This window comes from Bombyx mori, chromosome 20 (genome assembly GCF_030269925.1).
Source record: "Bombyx mori chromosome 20, ASM3026992v2".
Taxonomy (NCBI): domain Eukaryota; kingdom Metazoa; phylum Arthropoda; class Insecta; order Lepidoptera; family Bombycidae; genus Bombyx; species Bombyx mori.
In genome coordinates, this window is record NC_085126.1 from 7,573,124 (window position 1) to 7,591,401 (window position 18,278).

The window sequence follows — 18,278 nt, forward strand, 5'->3', positions numbered from 1 at the left end:
GCACACTGATTGCCCGTTTTTTTTTTGCTTAGATGGGTGGACGAGCTCACAGCTCACCTGGTGTTAAGTGATTACTGAAGCCCATAGACATCTACAACGTAAATGCGCCACCCACCTTGAGATATAAGTCCTAAGGTCTTAGTATAGTTACAACGGCTGCCCAGAATTGCTCGTTTAAAGGTATAAGATATATAATCTGAATCTCGGAAAAGGCTCCAACGATTTTCATAAAATTTAGTATACAGGAGATTTCGGGGACGATAAATCGATATAGTTACGATTTATTTTCGGAAAATGTTGTTTTATTCGTATTATCAATAATCAACTTTATCGATAATGAACTTAAACATAAACTAATTTTTTTTTATTGAAATAAAATAACAAAAAAAAAAGATATTATCAATATGTAATTCGTATTTAAATATAATATCTAAAGAACACAATTTATAAAAAAAAAACATCATCGGTCATCCTCTAGTATTAATAAAATGACTGAATAAATTACAATTGTGTGCTATCTATATTTGGCTCATTTGGTTGACAAGGTTGACGACCACTGGTCTAATGCAATTAAACAAAAACTGGTATTACCGAAGCCTGTAGACATCACAGACCGAATCCCGTCACACACCTTGAGACACGAGATCTAAGTTTCAAATGTATAGTAATCACGAAAATTATATTTTTTGCTAGTTCGTTTGCCATTACTCAATTTCGTTCCGTCATTAATATATTAAGGGTATAAGGATATTGTTTTAAGGGACTAGCTGACCCGGCAGACTTCGTAGTGCCTCAATCGATAAATAAAATATCTAAACTTTTGTATAAAATAAACTTAAAACAAACAAAAGGAATCCGTCCGACTTGACACATTAAAGGGAAAACAAAATTGTTATTTTTATTTAATTCCGAGCATTTTCATATTTATCTACCTTTTAAACCTTCTCTGGATTTTCACAAATAATTCAAGACCAAAATTAGCCAAATCGGTCCAGCCGTTCTTGAGTTTTAGCGAGACTAACGAACAGCAATTAATTTTTATATATATAGATTATATGACCTGGTAACTGACCTTTAGGTCATGTCTTATTTTAATTTATGTTCTCATTTCTATGAAAAATGATATGGAGTGAAATGAAATAAAACGAGATGGGATGATATGGGATGAAATATAATCTCAGTAAAATGGTGGTCATTTACTAAGACTTTTTCAGTGGACTTTTTGGAGGATCCCGAGAAGTTACGTCCAGCGGCTTTGTTTCATTTTCCCATACTTGTGCACTTTCACAGATATTAAACAGTTAATAAACCACCTTTATTACACATTTAAACCTGAAGAAACACTAAATAGGCAAAACAAAACAAATCACACAACTTTACTCCTCGCGTTCCCGCCAAAAAGTCATGGTCATGGATATTAGCTAAGTACATACTCAATTAGAAAAAATGGTTCCTGCCAGCGGCTATTAAACGTCATCACAGTCGCATGGTAAATACACCGGCCGTTTTAACTATTAGGTCACGAAGACTTCATAAATGAAAAAGGATCCTATTTTTAAAACTATACGGCCCGTAAACTCTTTTGCCTTTATCGCTAAAAAACAAGTTAACATTTCCGTTCACCGAATTATACGAAAAGGGACATTCAACTTTAAAAAGGAACCGGTTTATCGAATTCGACATTTTATCGAACGCACCCTTTAAAGTTACCGAACGTTCTGGAAACCGGTTGAACATAACTGTATCACGACCGATGAGGTTTTATTGTCGAATATCACTATCGGAGGTCGGAGGCTACCTTTTCCAAAAATCGCTTCAACACCGGCTCGTGGTTATTCGTTAATATGCTTATTTAGCACGCTTTTTAACATGCTTATATTAGCTTGATTACGCGTCCGATTGAAATGAAAATTGGACACGTTTTTGAAGAACTAATTACCACGATAACAATAATAAAGGAAATTAATTATTGTTTAATTTTGTAATTTTTAATCCAGCCAGCTCTAATAAAATTGTATATATATTTTTAAATATTATCAATTTTTTCTTAGGATTCTCGTGCTAGACTATGATTTTGAACATTGATACATTGTGCTTAGTGCGAGTTTTTTAACGTTCTCGATAGCGTAAAAGTTAACTAAAATTTGTACGCTGTTGGAACAGCGCCCCTAGCGGCAAATGTAAGCAAACGTTTTAACTCCAAGTTTTTGAAGTGAAACTTCTTTATGTGCGTTGAAAGTAAAATTTAAGTCGCGACAGATTCTGGTATTTATGACAGATTTTGGTAGACAGCGGCTTGGCTCTGCCTCTGGCGTTGCTGACTTCCATGAGCGACGGTGACCACTTACCATCAGGTGGGCCGTATTCTCATCTGCCTACAAAGGCAATAAAAAAAAGATTCGTTACGGCTAGAGAAGCATACAATTTAGAAAGAGCGAGAGTGAGAAAATAGACAGCGTCTCGCGAACCACTCGATCGTGTAGGGAGGGAAAGGACAAAGCGGGGTAGGTCGTTTCTCTTATACACAACATTACCTACTACAAGAGAAACTTGATTTAAGGATGAAAAATGAAGAAAATCACAATACTACACACCGTAAAAGAAGTTTCACTTCTTAAACTTCGTAAAAGAAGTTTCACTTCTTTCACGTCCACTAGTTTATTTTTGTGTTTAAAGTACATGCATCATTTTTTTTTAAATTGCGCAGTACATAGTTGGAAAATCTCACGGTCATTGTGATAAGTAAGTCGGAACCCATTACGAGTCTACACATACAGAAACTAAAACTCAATTGTATTAAATTGTAGGCTATGGACTACTCTGCGACAGAATTAAACATTAATGTGGCCCGAAAATTACGCAAATTATAATTTGATTCTATTCTTCTGTAAATAAACTTATTTAAAATTGTCATTTTGTTTTGTTCATCATCATCATCATCATCATCAACAGCCCACAGTCGTCCACTGCTGGACATAGGCCTCTCCCAATCCACACCACTGAGCCCGGTCTGCGGCTCTCCTCATCCACTTCTTGCCGGCCACCGTGCGGAGGTCATCGCACCAACTATATTTATTTTGTTAATATAATTTATTTTGTTATAATTTGTTTTGTTACTGCATTAATTATGTAAACTAATATCACTGACGTTTTTACGTTTTTTTTTTTTGCTTAGATGAATGGACGAGCTCACAGCCCATCTGGTGTTAAATGGTTACTAGAGCCAGTAGACATCTACAATGTAAATGCCACCGCCCACCTTGAGATATGAGTTCTAAGGTCTCAGTATAGTTACAACGACTGTCCCAGCCTTCAAACCGAAACGCATTACTGCTTCACGGCAGAAGTAGACGGGGTGGTGGTACCTACCCGCGCGGACTCACAAGAGTCCTACCACCAGTAAAGTAGGTACGTATAGTGATATGACATTTATCAAGTATATTCATGTAGATTCGTCGAATTCCTCTATTGTTGATCGGCTTGTTGTTACAACTAATTGAATACATTAATAATGATGTTAGTAACTAATCATCTACAGGCGGCATCATTGCGCCATTTCGAGAAGGTGGCACGACATGAGAACCCTCTTGTCGTGGCCGCTGGAAACTACATACCCGGTCCTGTAGACCGAATGGTAAACAGTCGACGTCGCCCAAAGCACGTCATTACGGATCCTCCCGATCCATTAACGGTGCTTTTAGGCACCACAAGCACCGGTCACCGTTCTCGTCGAACCCGTCGCTTGCGACGAAGGGTTCGACGAGCGAATTAACCCCTAGACACAGCCCACTGAGTTTCTCGCCGGATCTTCTCAGTGGGTCGCGTTTCCGATCCGGTGGTAGATTCTGCGAAGCACTGCTCTTGCTAGGGTCAGTGTTAGCAACTCTCCGGTTTGAGCCCCGTAAGCTCACCTACACACGTTAGGGTGAAGCTGAAATAGCCTCTCAAGGCTATCAGCATAGGTAGGAAAAAAAAAAAACTAATCTATATAACGAAATCAAATACTCCAGAAGGAAAGGACAATAAAAGACTTCATTGTTTTTTCTCTAAGAAGCTAGCCAACATTTAAAGCCCTTAAATCTATTTTTAAATAATATTTTATACATCATTATTAAATCATGCAAAACTGAACTACTCTTTTCATTGAACGACAGACAGGTGAGGGACTCCGTCTAAGAAAAATCTTATTAATTTAATTAAATACTAAAGTTTTTTTTTCTTTACATCTGTGGCCTTTTATTATGCGTAAGCCGGAACGCACGAGATGTGGGAAAAAGAATATAGTCTGTGACACGCGATACCTTTTTACCGCCAAATATGAAGAACATAAAAATAATTTATAATGTGTTAAATAACTAATTTAATGTAATTACTTTATGCCGCTACAACAATAAAATTTATATTGTTTCAACTGTGGTGTTAATTACATAAAACACGACCAGGCGAAATAAAGAAGGGACTCTATATGCACTCCCTCACATCTATTTAAATAAAGAAAATATGCGGATAGTATTGAATAGGGATATAGTGACGTCGCTCATATTTCCCCAACTCTTGAGTTACGTAAATCGAATGAATATATTAATATTAAATATCCGTGTAATAATATTCGTTGTCAGCGTGTATGAGGTCAGAGGAAAGACACCTTTAGCATCTATTTCAAATTCAATTTGTCATTTAGAATGAGTATGATTTTATTTAAATGTGCTATTAAATTTCGTCGTAAATTCACTAAAATTTGAATACAAAAGAACATTGTTAATTTAAAATCATATGAAAAGGCTGCGCGTCGCGTTTATCGACGAATTAACATAGGAAGCGTATTCCACGAATTGTGTAATATTGGATCGAAGTGTGGAAACTTCATCGTTCTTGCATAAGACTAGCCGATTTCGATGCTTTTAGGTGCTCCTTTTTATGCTGATAGCCTTGAGAGGCTATATCAGCGTTACCCTAGGGTGTAGGTGAGCTCTCGGGGCTCAAACCGGAGGCGTTGCTAACACCGACCCTAGCAAGAGCTTCGCAGAATCTACCACCGGATCGGAAACGCGACCCACTGAGAAGATTCGACGAGTAAATTCGCCCATAGACACAATCCACTGAGTCTTTGTTCCTTTATTCTCTTCGTCTATTGTCTTCGCATTACAATATTTACAATGCTGGCTCACGAACCATGAACTCACTGATACAGAAAAGTATTTACCTTTTTCTGCTAGTTTATTAAATTTTCGTTTAGTCCAAGCTAGCGATTTATCTCTATTTAGACGATTTCTAGCATGACCTCATAAAAATATCAATATGGATAGTTTTAATGATATTCTTTTTTTTTCGTATTGTCCGCAATGTAACACAAATATAATGATACCGGTATTTCAGTTACCTATTTAAATATAGTTAAACAAAAACCGAACAAAAAAAATTACATTAAATATTTTTTTGTTGCGCGAATCAAATTAACGCCACTTAAATCTTCTCGGATGATGTTAAATAAAGATTACGTCTTGTTTGCAGTGTTTTGAGTGGTCACTATAGTCCGGCCGCGTTAATGAATGCGTCGCTGACGGAAGGTAGTCAAACAGACGACGCCACTAATTTTGAGGTCCCGAATCCTGATCACGCAGGAGCCAGTCACCGTTGACGCCCTAGACACGTCCTTACGGATCCATCAGATCCAATAACCTTTGCATTAGACGCCTTCAGCTCTAACACTAGGAGCAGGCTTAGGGACCCCGGTAACTGTACTCGTCGAACTCGACAAAGAGGTCGACGTGTAACCAAACCTATGCATCAGTCCGCTGAGTTTCTCGCCGGATCTTCTCAGCGGGTCGCGATTCCGATCCGGTAGTAGATTCATTCGCGAAGCAGTTGCTCTTGAGTTGTTAGGTCTCTTTCGGAGGCGCTCGGGTAGTTGTTAGCAAATCCCACCCCTCCTGGCTGAGCCTTTGCTCGCCCACCTGTCGTGATGAAACTGGAAAGGCCTCCGGGCCTCCAGTAATCTTTCAATCATAAAAAAAAACTTTGATGTGGCGTTATATTTGCGACGAAAATGTTTGTTGATTATTAGCCGCACCGACGAATGTTTGTCATTGAAAAATTAATCATTAGGTTAGAGTAAATACTTTCTCGAGCGTGGAGATTCCAATCTCGATGGGCCGTGCTTGAGCGGTGGTGTGACAGCCTGGCGGACTATATGTGTATGTTTGTTTTTCCTACCTGTGCTGGTAGCCTCAAGGGGCTATGCTAGCTTCTCTGAGCGAGTAGGTGAGCTCACGGGGCTCTAACCTGACGGATTTGCTAAAAGTAGCCCAAGCTCAAGCAAGAGCAGTGTTTCGCACAATGTACCACCGGATAGGAAACGCGACCCACTGAGAAGATTCGCTGAGCAACTCAGAGGGTTAATTTGCTCGCCGAGCTCTTTGTCGCAAGCGTCGGGTTCGACGAGAAAGGTGATCGGTACTTGAACTGCCTAAAAGCTTACTGGTGGTAGGATCTCTTGTGAGTCCACACGGGTAGGTAACACCACCCTGCCTATGCCGTGAAGCACTAATGCGTTTCGGTTTGAAGGGTGGGGCAGCCGTTGTAACTATTCTGAGACCTTGGAACTTATATCTCAAGGTGGTTGGCGCATTTGCGTTGTAGATGTCTATGGACTCCGGTAGCCGCTTAAAACCAGGTGGGCTGTGAGCCCGTCCACCCAATCATACATAAAAAAGCACTGATACTGGGTCAGGAAGATCCGAAATGAAGTGCTTTTGGCGTCGGCGATTCTTTAACGTTCGATCCGTAACATCGGGTATGTGTGTATGTTGGTGTTCTGCACTTGTACATAGGCAAGCTTATCTTGAAAATGTCTTGAGCGAGATTCAGGCATCTGTCCAATGTCTTGTGTTCTGTGATAGATACCCGCTATTCATTCGAAATAACAGCGGTATAGATAGATAAAGGTACCGCTAATATTTTTCCTTGGAACAGTTGTTCTAAGGAAGTGCCCGCTCTAAAGAAGACGGTATACGGGACCTGTTTCTAACTGTAGAGCAGGTTCGATGTCCGCCAGATGTAGGTACTTGGATTGAAGCGAGGTTTTTTTCTTTTAAATTGAATAAAATTCTGATCTGCGTACCGTTTGAGATAGTCTGGTCATTTTCGTTTTCGATGGAGCAAAGTTGATTCCTGCTACCCGGAACGGATATAAGATTCGATACAGTTTGAAGGAAGCTCTCAACGCCTGTCATTGCTGCTGTCTACAGACAATGGTTACCACTCACGACCTTTACCTCGGTCACTCACATTCGCACGAATACGCAAACCCGTGAGTGTAGGACGACATTTGCAAATGATTATGCAAAGTTTTCGCTGCATTCGTGGTTTTCCAAGCTGTGTCGGTTTTTTAACATACATCAAAGCGCGCGTACCGCGATTCTTCGCGTAGTCTCCCACACATTCGTGTGACCAGTTGCGCCCAGGATTGCGAAGGCAACGGACGTTTCGCTATTTTCATAGATCGTGACGTCTACTGTGTAGCGTATCTTCATCAAAAGAAATCCCATAAAAACAGCATGGCTGTTAATGATGTCTGGGAAAGAATTCAAAACTCTTTTTCTCTTCAATGTTCTATTGACGAATTAAAAAGGAGGAGAAATTCGTGAGACATTCGTAAACAAGTGTAGGAGGAAGCGCAAACGGGTTCGCAAATTGAGTACCGAACCCATTTGCACAGCCGCTAAGTTTGCGAATGAATGTTTGACGGCCATTGTACGAATGTTTGCGCGCATGTGAGTGGCCGGCATTACAGTTCGTTTCATTGAACACATTCACATAAAATGTAGTACCTGATATTTAGCACCTCCTTTGGGATACTCCTTTGGCGCAATTAAAGAATAAGGAATGATGAACGATGAATAACGGATGCTCTTCTCCTACTTTTCTAAGGTGGGTGGCGCATTTATTAAGGTGGGTGGCGCATTTACGTTGTAGATGTCCATGGGCTCCAGTAACCGTTTGGCACCGGGTGTGAGCTCGTCCACCCATCTAAGCAATCAAAGAAAAAGAAAAAAGAAAGAGACAGTATGCACGTCTGTCTATAATGCCTTAAGACATCCTTAAAAAAACATTGAATTCGCTAACTTTTTTTTCCTACCTAAGCTGATAGCCTTGGGAGGCTATATCAGCGTAACCTTAACTAGTAGGTGAGCTCTAACCTGACGACGTTGCTAACACGAACCCTAGCAAGAGCCGTGCTTCGCAGAATCTACCGCCGGATCGCGACCGAAACGCGACCCACTGAGAAGATCCAGCGAGAAACTCAGTGGGCATCGCTAACACCAATATGGCTAATTTATACGTTTTCGATCCTTATTATAGTGCAGTCAATCGTGACCGCTTAACATTAGGTAGCCCATCTACTTATCTACGTTAAAATTTATTTCACTTTCGCCAGATATACTGTAGTTACGCATCATCATAATAGCTACAAACTTTATTAGTTAACGGACATATTAGAGAATTTGAAATACGTTTTAAATATAATCTGTTCGATATCAACAACAAAACTAATTGGTCCCGGGACCACACCTTTAATTAAAGGTACGTGTTGTGTGTTATTTTTTTCTGTAAAAACACAATCATTGCAATTATTAATCCATTAAGATTATGAATACTACAGAGATAATCGTCAAACGTAACCCGAACTTGTAACCAGTGATTTTATAATAATTACGAACGAAACCTTTGGCTGTTAAATAAAAAAATTAAAAATGATTGTCGAAGTGAAATAATATATTTGGGTTTTATTGTAAGGGACGTTTCACATTTGCACAAACCGCAGTGCGGTAGAGGAGTACGTAAATTTTTAAAAATTAATTTTTGTCGCTTTTATCTACAACCATATAGTTTTCCCCCTATCTAATACTTGTTAGCCTAAAGGGCTATTCTGAAAAAAATAAAATTTATTTCAATTACATATCAAACTAAAAATTTACTACATATTATTAATACTTTTTCTTTTTTTTTTCTACCAATGCTGATAGCCTTGAGTGGCTATTTCAGCTTCTCCTTGACGTTGTAGGTGAGCTCACGGGGCTCTAACCGGGAGTGTTGCTAACACGAACCCTAACAAGAGTCGTGCTTCGCAAAATCTACCACCGGATCGGAAACGCGACCCACTGAGAAGATCCGGCGAGAAACTCAGTGGGCTGCGTCTATGGGTTCATTTGCTCGTCGAGCCCTTCATCGCAGCGACGATGGGTTTGACAGGAACGATGACCAGGTTATCAGCTCTAAAGCTAATAATACACTGTTCTGTTCTGTGGAAGTGTGTGACAAAGCGACTTCAGTCGTGGCAATGTATACTTTATTTTAAAATTTCGCATTATAAGAAAACAGAAAGTTATGTCTGCAAAATATTCCAATGCTAGTGAAGCCCCTTATGGCTACTGTTTGCCAAACAGTCATAGAAATCGGACATTATCATCTCTACTCTGGTCACGTTTTGTTTTGATGAAAAACGAAATCTTTTTATTTTTCGCAATAATAAAATAACACTTTTTTAAACATATTATTAACCGCAACACGATTCGTCAGATTATAGAAACAGAGTTATCAGCAACATGCTTCGTCAAAAAGTACAATACTTACTTTCAGCTACAACCGTCGCCATAAGCGTTTGTTTTTGTCTAGAAATTTCGATTCTTAACTGGCTCTAATACTTTAAGTATATTTAAAAAAAAGTCTCTTTAGATGTCGTCATCCGATTGCCGGCTATTTATAACCATAAATCATGTTTATTAGGCGTCAATTAACGAATACATGAACATCAAAAACAGCGATGAAAAACAAAAACAACGTTGTTGCAACGCTTACGCGCGGCGTACGACCTTAATCTGTACTCACCTTTATTTATTAAATATACACTTACAGAATGCTTTATCTATAGTCTGTGTTTTGCTCGCACCTTTAAAGCAATCTTAACTATCGTTGTAACTATATACAATAAGTTAAACAATTTTATTAATTAAAATTAATTTAATATATATTATATATATTAAAATATAATTTTATTTTAATATTATTTAATTATATAATTTTATTAATTATATGTAAAAATATTATTATATAAATATATATGAATTAATTTAAATTTTATTTAAAAAATTATAGTATTACGTTACGATACTTTTTAAGGTCATTTCTCAATTATAATTTTCCGTAGCCATTCGCTCACTGGTAGCCTAAGGATTATTCCAGCTACGCGCGGACGGGTAGGTAAACTCACGGTTTCACAATAAGAGAATTTGCTAATACTAGCCCTAGTAAGAGCAGTGCCTCGCATGATCTCCTACCAGATTAGAATCGCGATCCACTGAGAAGATTCGGCGAGAAATTCAGTGGTTGTACCGGACGTTTTAACATCTTGTACATGTAACCTGGTAAAAATAGCTGGTCAGGATTGGATGCGAAAGGCAAGAGACTGAAAATAATGGAGTGTATATGAGAACCACAATCAGCATTCAGAGGACAGAGGTTGAAGAAGATAGGAAGGTAATGAACTCGTCGTAGAGTCAATATATTTTGGAGTTTAAGGCAAAAGTTATCTGGTCACAGTGCCTTTAAGATCAGATAAAAGAACCAGTTTCATTGGAACAATGCTTACGTAATTGAGATGCAAAGTTTCTATTCTGTATCCAAAACCGAACTTATCTTTTACAATAATACGGGTCATCGGCAATACCGTCTTTACCATAAGGGCACACGGGGCCCGTGCCCAGGGCCCCCATTCTCAGGGGGCCCCGAAAGACCGACAATTTCTCTCACACGTTTATTCTCAAAACATTTTTATCGGGCACATTACACTTTTTTCACAAATCTGTAATCAGAAGGTATTTACAAGGCATATACTATGACTATGATAGAAAAGAAACCGTTATCGAAATCGTAACCAAAAAACCAGCAGCATTCTAATATCATTAATGACATATTATATCATACTGTATTTGATTAACTATAATAAATGGTCTCAAACTCAGTAAAAAAAAAGTTATTATAATTCGCTTTTTTTACTTTCCAAAAGGGCCTCAAATTCTTGTGTGCCCAAAGGCCCCATCCTAGTTTAAGACGTCCCTGGTCATCGGTGCCTATAGATCAGGCTCAGAGCACCGTTTTTAGGGCAAACGAATTGACTATACCTTAATTACGTTTGCTGTAACGCCATAATTGCGAGATAGGATTAAGTATGAAGGTTACGCCGTTTCCGGGTTTGAGAAGAACGTCCACGCAGGTGGGAATGTTGCGCAAAAACCGATCGATCGATCGACGTTTTTGTGCTCAGGATGACGTAAAAGGCGGATCGTACTCACGTAAACATATATCTGCTTGCCGCTCGCTCCCCTCACTGAGGTTCCTATGTAGCTGTCCTCCACGGCGATGACCACACGGATAAACTGGATAAGGTTCAGGCAATCCAAAGGAAGGCTAACAAAATGTCTTATCACTGAACACCTCCTAAACGGCTGGACCGATTTGAATGTTTTTTTTTGTATTTTTTTTTATTGCCCTTGTAGGCAGACGGGCATACGGCCCAACTGATGGTGAGTGGTTACCGTCGCCCATGGACTTCAGCAATGTCAGGGGCAGAGCCAAGCCACTGCCTACGTTTGGGTGGCACTCTGGATGGTTTAGATTCACAATTCAGCCCGGCAGATGGCGCTGCTGTCGGTATCTAGGTTATTTATCTATACTACAACTGTTTAGTTGTAGTATAGATAAATAAGACTGGATCGACTTGAATGAATTTTTGCAGGACGTCTGTCGGGTCCGCTAGTTTACTTATATAGTCCTTATTCTCATTCGTACACTCCTGGCGAAGTGGTCGTGGTTATGCATGTCTTATTGCTCGTTTGTGGCTTTTGCGAGGCTTCTCCATCTCTCTCTATTTGTAACGGTAGGTGTACATTCAGTAAGGGAACACTTAGTAGATGACTTAATCAAGTCTGTCCACCTTGTGGGTGATAGGCCGCGAGACTGTTGACCATCTACTCTTTCTTAAACCAATGAGCTTTCATTACGGATGCATATATATGTAGTTCTTACGTAAGAAAAAAATTATAGATTAATTAATAATATTTAATTCGTGGTCAGTCCCCGATCACGAAAGTTGTGGAGTGTACGTGAGATTAATCCGTTAAAAGTTTTTTTTTCCTATCTACCTGCCAGTAGCCTCGAGGGGCTATTCTGGCTTCACCATGACTGAGTGGTGAGTTCACGGGGCTCGGCCTGAGAGAACATGCTAGCATCTGCCCCGGCAAGATTAATGCTTCGCTGAATCTACCATGATTTAGAAATCGCAACCCACTGAGAAGATCCGCCGAGAGACTCAGTGGGCTGTGTCTGTGAGCTAAGCTGCACGTCGAAAATTTACTCGTTACTAGTGGTCCCGCAGTAACCAAAATTCGACTATAATTAATTGAAATTATAAGTTTGAACATTATTATAAGTTCTATTGTTAAATTCTCTAATCACAGATTTCGCCAAGACTACTACACTTTAGACAAATATTATTAAAGACAAACAATATTGAATCTATTCTCAATTTGACCACAAACTTTTAGCAGTACCAAAAGTTTGACAATAAACAAAAAGTAGGTATATATGATTATATAATAATATGTGTGTGTCTCAAATACATGGTGGTGTGTGTAATGTTTTTTTTAATTGATCTCATGTATTATTAATGCATAATTTAAAAAAAGGTAGCGTTCCGCACTCCTCTATATTCTCTATAAATGTGGGAGATTTCATACTCCTCCGTCCGCGCAATTTTCGTAAAAAGGGTTACAAAGTTTTTGCTTCACGTATGAATACATAGATATTCGACGAGAACGGTGACCGGTGGTTGGAGTGCCTACAAGCACTCTGAAAATGGACCGGGAGGATACGAAAGGCGATGTCATGTCATGTTGCCCCGTCACCTTGGTCGGTTATGTCACTTAGGCGATAAGAGAGTTATCGTGTCGCGCTGCTTTCTCGAAGAAAGTAAAAGGAATCTTGATTAAGATTAATCTATATATATAAAAATGAAACCCGTTTTCCGTTGTCACGACATAACATGAAAACGGCTTGACCGATTTGGCTAATTTTGGTCTTGAATTATTTGTGGAAGTCCAGAGAAGGTTTAAAAGGTAAAGATAAATATGAAAATGCTCGGAATTAAATAAAAATAACAATTTTGTTTTTCCTTTGATGTGTCCCCCGTCGGACGGATTCCTTTTGTTTGTTTTATGTTTATTTTATACAAAAGTTTAGGTATTTTATTTATTGATTGAGGCACTACGAAGTCTGCCGGGTCCGCTAGTTAATTTATAATAATAACCGGACGTCGCGTTGCAACACCGTAGATTACGTACGAATGCTTTGTTGTCACTCAAAAAAAAAAAGAACTAGACTTTTTTGGCAATGGCAATTGGTTTCTTGCGACGCCATTGTTGTAAGTGTCAAGTTTATAAAAATCTTCAATAATTAAATATTCACTGTTTATTCTATTGACCGAAAAATGGTATACTTAAGCGAAACGAGATGTAGTTGACTTGTTTGAGATTATTTACCTAGGTAATTGGTCTGAGTAAGTCGTCGTGGCCTAAAGGATAAGACGTCCGGTGCGTTCGTGTCTAGCGATGCAGCGATGTTCGAATCCCGCTGACAAGTATCAATTTTTCTAATGAAATACGTACTTAACAAATGTTCACGATTGACTTCCACGGTGAAAGAATAACATCGTGTAGTAAAAATCAAACCCGCAAAATCATAATTTGCGTAATTTCTGGTGGTAGGACGTCTTGTGAGTCCGCACGGGTACGCACCACCACCTTGCCTATTTCTGCCGTAAAGCAGTAATGCTTTTCTTAACACCAGGTGGGCTGTGAGCTCGTTCACTCTGAGCAACCTAAGCAATAAATAAATAAAATTGGGATGAAATAAAGGCTTAGTAAAATGCTGGGAATTCATTGAGACTTCAGTAGACGTTTTAGAAGAATTCGAGAAGCCACTTCCAGCAGATTCGTTCATCTTCGCACATTCTTGTACTTTTACAGACATTAAACAGTTAATATTAAGCCTGAAGAAACATTAAATTAACAAAATCAATCAGTTCACACAACAACGCTCCTCGCGTTCCCGCCAAAAAGTCCCCGCTTTTTCTTTCGAAGACTGGAGCAAAAGGGTTGGTAAACATTCTGCCTATAATACCGCGAAAGAGCGTTGTAATTTGAAAAAAAATATATACTACAACCTTGAGGTCGTCTACATTTGCCAGTAAAAATACCGGTTTGCCATTATTTCGGATAGATACGGCTATTTTATTAGCCGAATGACCTCGAAATTGCCATGTGCTCGCTAATTATTCGTCTTAGTGGTTTCCTAAAATTTAACCTTTTGTTTTCAGTTCGATGACTTCGTGAGGTCGCTACAAGTGGACCCCCACTCGCCGCTCTTCAGACTAGTCACGGACGGACAACCTCCACTAAGGTGAGTTGTAAGCAGCTTATGAGACAGTTTCCTGTGCCTAAGACGAAAAAAAAAGTTTTGTTCAAAGTGACGTTTCTTAAAACCAATATAACCTAAAAACAGCTGATAGTCGCCCCATAGATTAATAGTTCACGTAACCGTACTCGTCGAACTCGGCAAAGAGCTCGACGTACAACCTAACCTAAACATCAGCCCGTTGAGTTTTTCGCCGGATCTTCTTAGCGGGTCGCGATTCCGATCCACTAGTAGATTCTCTCACGAAGCAGCTGCTCTTGAGTTGTTAGGTTTCCCTTGGAGGCGCTCGGGCAGCTGTTAGCAAATCCCACCCCTCCTGGCTGAGCCTTTGCTCGCCCACCTGTCCTGGTGAAACTGGAAAAGCCTACGGGCCACCAGTACCTAATCCGTAAATCTTAAAAAAACCTTCTACCTTTCATATTTATACTCAACACTAGCGACCCGCCCTCGCTTCGCTTCGGAAACATTAAAACACACATGAAACCAAAAAAATAAATAAATAAAAAATTAAAAAAAGTAGCCTATGTTCATCAGGGACAATGTCGGCTTCTAATGGAAAAAGAATTTTTCAAATCGGTCCAGTAGTTTCGGAGCCTATTCGAAACAAACAAACAAACAAATCTTTCCTCTTTATAATATCAGTATAGATAAACTAATACCTTTATATCATATGAAAAAGTCACCGTGGTCTCTCAATTTTGTGCATATACATAAACTTGGGTGTACATATAATACATACTAGGTTAATTTTAAGAAACACAAAATCAACTGCTCAATTCCAGCAATTGATAATGAAACCGTCTTCGATATGATTCTAGAACGTATCGCGTTATTTTCACCGACATTTCAATGAATTAATTATCATGCATTTAACATAGTAATTAATCTTATGTAATACCGGAAGCCTTTTTTTTTGTAATATGATTGCAAATTTCAGACATACATTTAGATCTGCTTAAAACTATACTTTTTCTTAGGAGTGGGTAATATCGGTTTTGCCGCGTATCGAATCGTATCTATATATCGAGTATCGATATCGGATATTGAATCTATATATTTTCTGAATCTATATATTGATGGATGCTAGTAGATTTTCTCGATTCATGATATTTGAGATTTGAAACGATACGATGATATAGTATTGTAGTAGATATAGATTCAAGTCAACGTTATACGGTTGGTTTTCTGATATCAATTTATAATAATAATATGATTTTAAAGTAATAAAAAGAACATGAAAATAAAAATATCAAAAAAACTTTCCTTCATGCTTTTACCAGGCTTAGGACCGGCTACATTATTTTCAGTTTTTAGTATTTTGTGTCTTAATTTAAAATTACAAAATATACCAAAAGAGTGTAGATTAGGTAGAATATTTCATAATACTAAATACATATATTTTAGGTAACATTCGCGATTTCGTTCGCGCCTAAGGTACCTAACGTGAGTATTGCCTAGATGAAGTCTCGAGAAAATATCGGAGACGTATTTAGAAGTTCATTTGATAATATTTATACATCATACACTACAAAATTAATTCAGAAATTTTATTATTTACTAAGTTTATGTTAAAATAAGTTTCTAAACTTTCAAAAGTTTAATACAAACACAACAAATAAACTCAATTATTTGGATTTCACTAAAAATAGAAAAATTTGTACTTTAAAAATCAAATACAAAAAACTTTTAAGTATTTATAAACACTTATCCAAAAATTGTAGTTCAAGGTCAAAGCGCGTGAAATTAAATTCAACGGTGCAAATAAGCTATACTGCATTCTAATTAGGGTCGAAAGTTGAAACTTTTTTCCTAAATTGTATCCTGCTGATACACTAAGAATAATCTACAGACGTATGGACTTAAATATAAGGTTTATAATTGTATGGATAATGCCTGTTTCTGTTTCATTCATCATATGTGAGTGAGCGCACGATAGGGATATCGTCCGCTCACTCACTCTGGCCGATTCGATACGAACCAAACGAATATTGCTGATATTCACGAATCGGTACGATACGCCGATGCGCATCACATCGAGCAGTATCGTGTATCGGCTGATATCGTTATATAGATTTCGATTCACGAATCGGTACGATATGCCGATGCGCATCACATCGAGCAATATCGTGTATCGGCTGATATCGATATATAGATTTCGTGCGGAGCGATATCGGATTCAACGATATTGCTGCGATATATAGATATTGAATCTATATACGATTTATATCACCCACTCCTACTTTTTCTTAGTCATTTTAATTGAATAATTTACGAATTTTTTCGAATTACGTTTAAAAGCGTATTTGGTTTTTTTAACATGGCAAGTTTTTTTTTTTTTTATTGCCTTTGTAGGCAAACGGGCATACGGCCCACCTGATGGTGAGTGGTTACCGTCGCCCATGGACTTCAGCAATGCCAGGGGCAGAGCCAAACCGCTGCCTACCGAAAGTTTTTTCATCTACAAGTCTTTTTCACCTCCGCATCAATGATAACGAATGCAAGGGCCGCTTTTAAAAGATTTACAACGAATACAATAGGAAACGGTATTTAAATGTAATACGGTCCGGACCCCGGCATTCAGGGTGCGATACCTATCTAGTCACATCCGGTAGAGCCATGACCATATTTAACGAACGCTTGTTTTCATTGTCAGTGCGGAACGATAAACGTGACGTACGAACCATCCAAAGCCATAATCATAAACAGTACAAATTATATTTAGACATCTTTCATCTCGTGAATGTCCAGCGGGTTGACCCGCGTCGGGATTGTCATTCAAAAAATAATTAAACACACTGCGTTTTTACGGCACCAAAGTAGTATTCATAAGCTCAATGTGAATCCATTTACAACGATGATATATTACTCACCTGAGTAGGAAAGTATAGCTTTCTGATACTCATTGTATATTTTATTATCATTAATACCCATTGATATAACAGAAAGAGGTCCAAGAGCGGAGCCCCGATAAAACTAAGCGGCTCAATGATGAGAGGCTATTTTCACTTTAAAAAAGAGAAGGAAAACGAAAATATATCATGCAATATTACGAATAAGACATACTGCTAAGCTTTTAAAAAAACTTACATAAATAAGCCTAAAAATATTTAAAAAAATTGCCAATCCATCAAATCAAGTCATCTATGTATGTCGTCATAATAAGAAAGTAAACGAAGCCAAAAAATTAAGGCATATCCAAGTGCTGTGCTATTCATGACAGACAAGCTTACGACTCGCTTGCTGATAATTGATTAGTTCGCCGAACTCATGGGCATCAAAATTGCCAGGCATGCAGCTGATCCGCTATTTCTTTCCTACCTAAGCTAAGATAGCCTTGAGAGGCTATTTCAGCGTATACTTAGCTAGTAGTTGAGCTCATGGGGCTCAAACCGGAGTGATGCTAACACTGACCCTAGCAAGAGCCGTGCTTCGCTGAACCTACCACCAGATCGGAAACGCGACACACTGAGAAGATCCGGCGAGAAACTCAGTGGGCTGTGTCGGTGGGTTAATTTACTTGTCGAGTCCTTCGTCGCAAGCGACGGGTTCGACGAGGACGATGACCGGTGCTTGAGGTACCTAAAAGCACCTTTAATGGATCGGGAGGATCCGTAATGACGTGTTTTGGGCAAACCGCTATGACATGTCATGAGTAACATGACATTTAGAATCTTTGCATTGCTGTTAATTAACAGAAGAACATACTACTATCATGGTGTTGGTCGGTAACCATAGATCTACAAGAGTTC

The 18,278-nt window shown here is 38.6% G+C and overlaps 1 protein-coding gene across 2 annotated transcripts in view; it reads left to right on the forward strand.

Annotated features, from left to right (window-relative positions):
* LOC101740369 (RNA-binding protein fusilli) overlaps nucleotides 1–18,278 on the forward strand; it is a 139,358-nt gene that overhangs the window by 66,836 nt on the left and 54,244 nt on the right. For both annotated transcript variants that reach the window (XM_038018197.2, XM_038018196.2), the window contains exon 3: nucleotides 14,432–14,514. In XM_038018197.2, coding sequence (XP_037874125.1) covers nucleotides 14,432–14,514 — 83 coding nt within the window. The remainder of the gene's footprint in view (nucleotides 1–14,431; nucleotides 14,515–18,278) is intronic.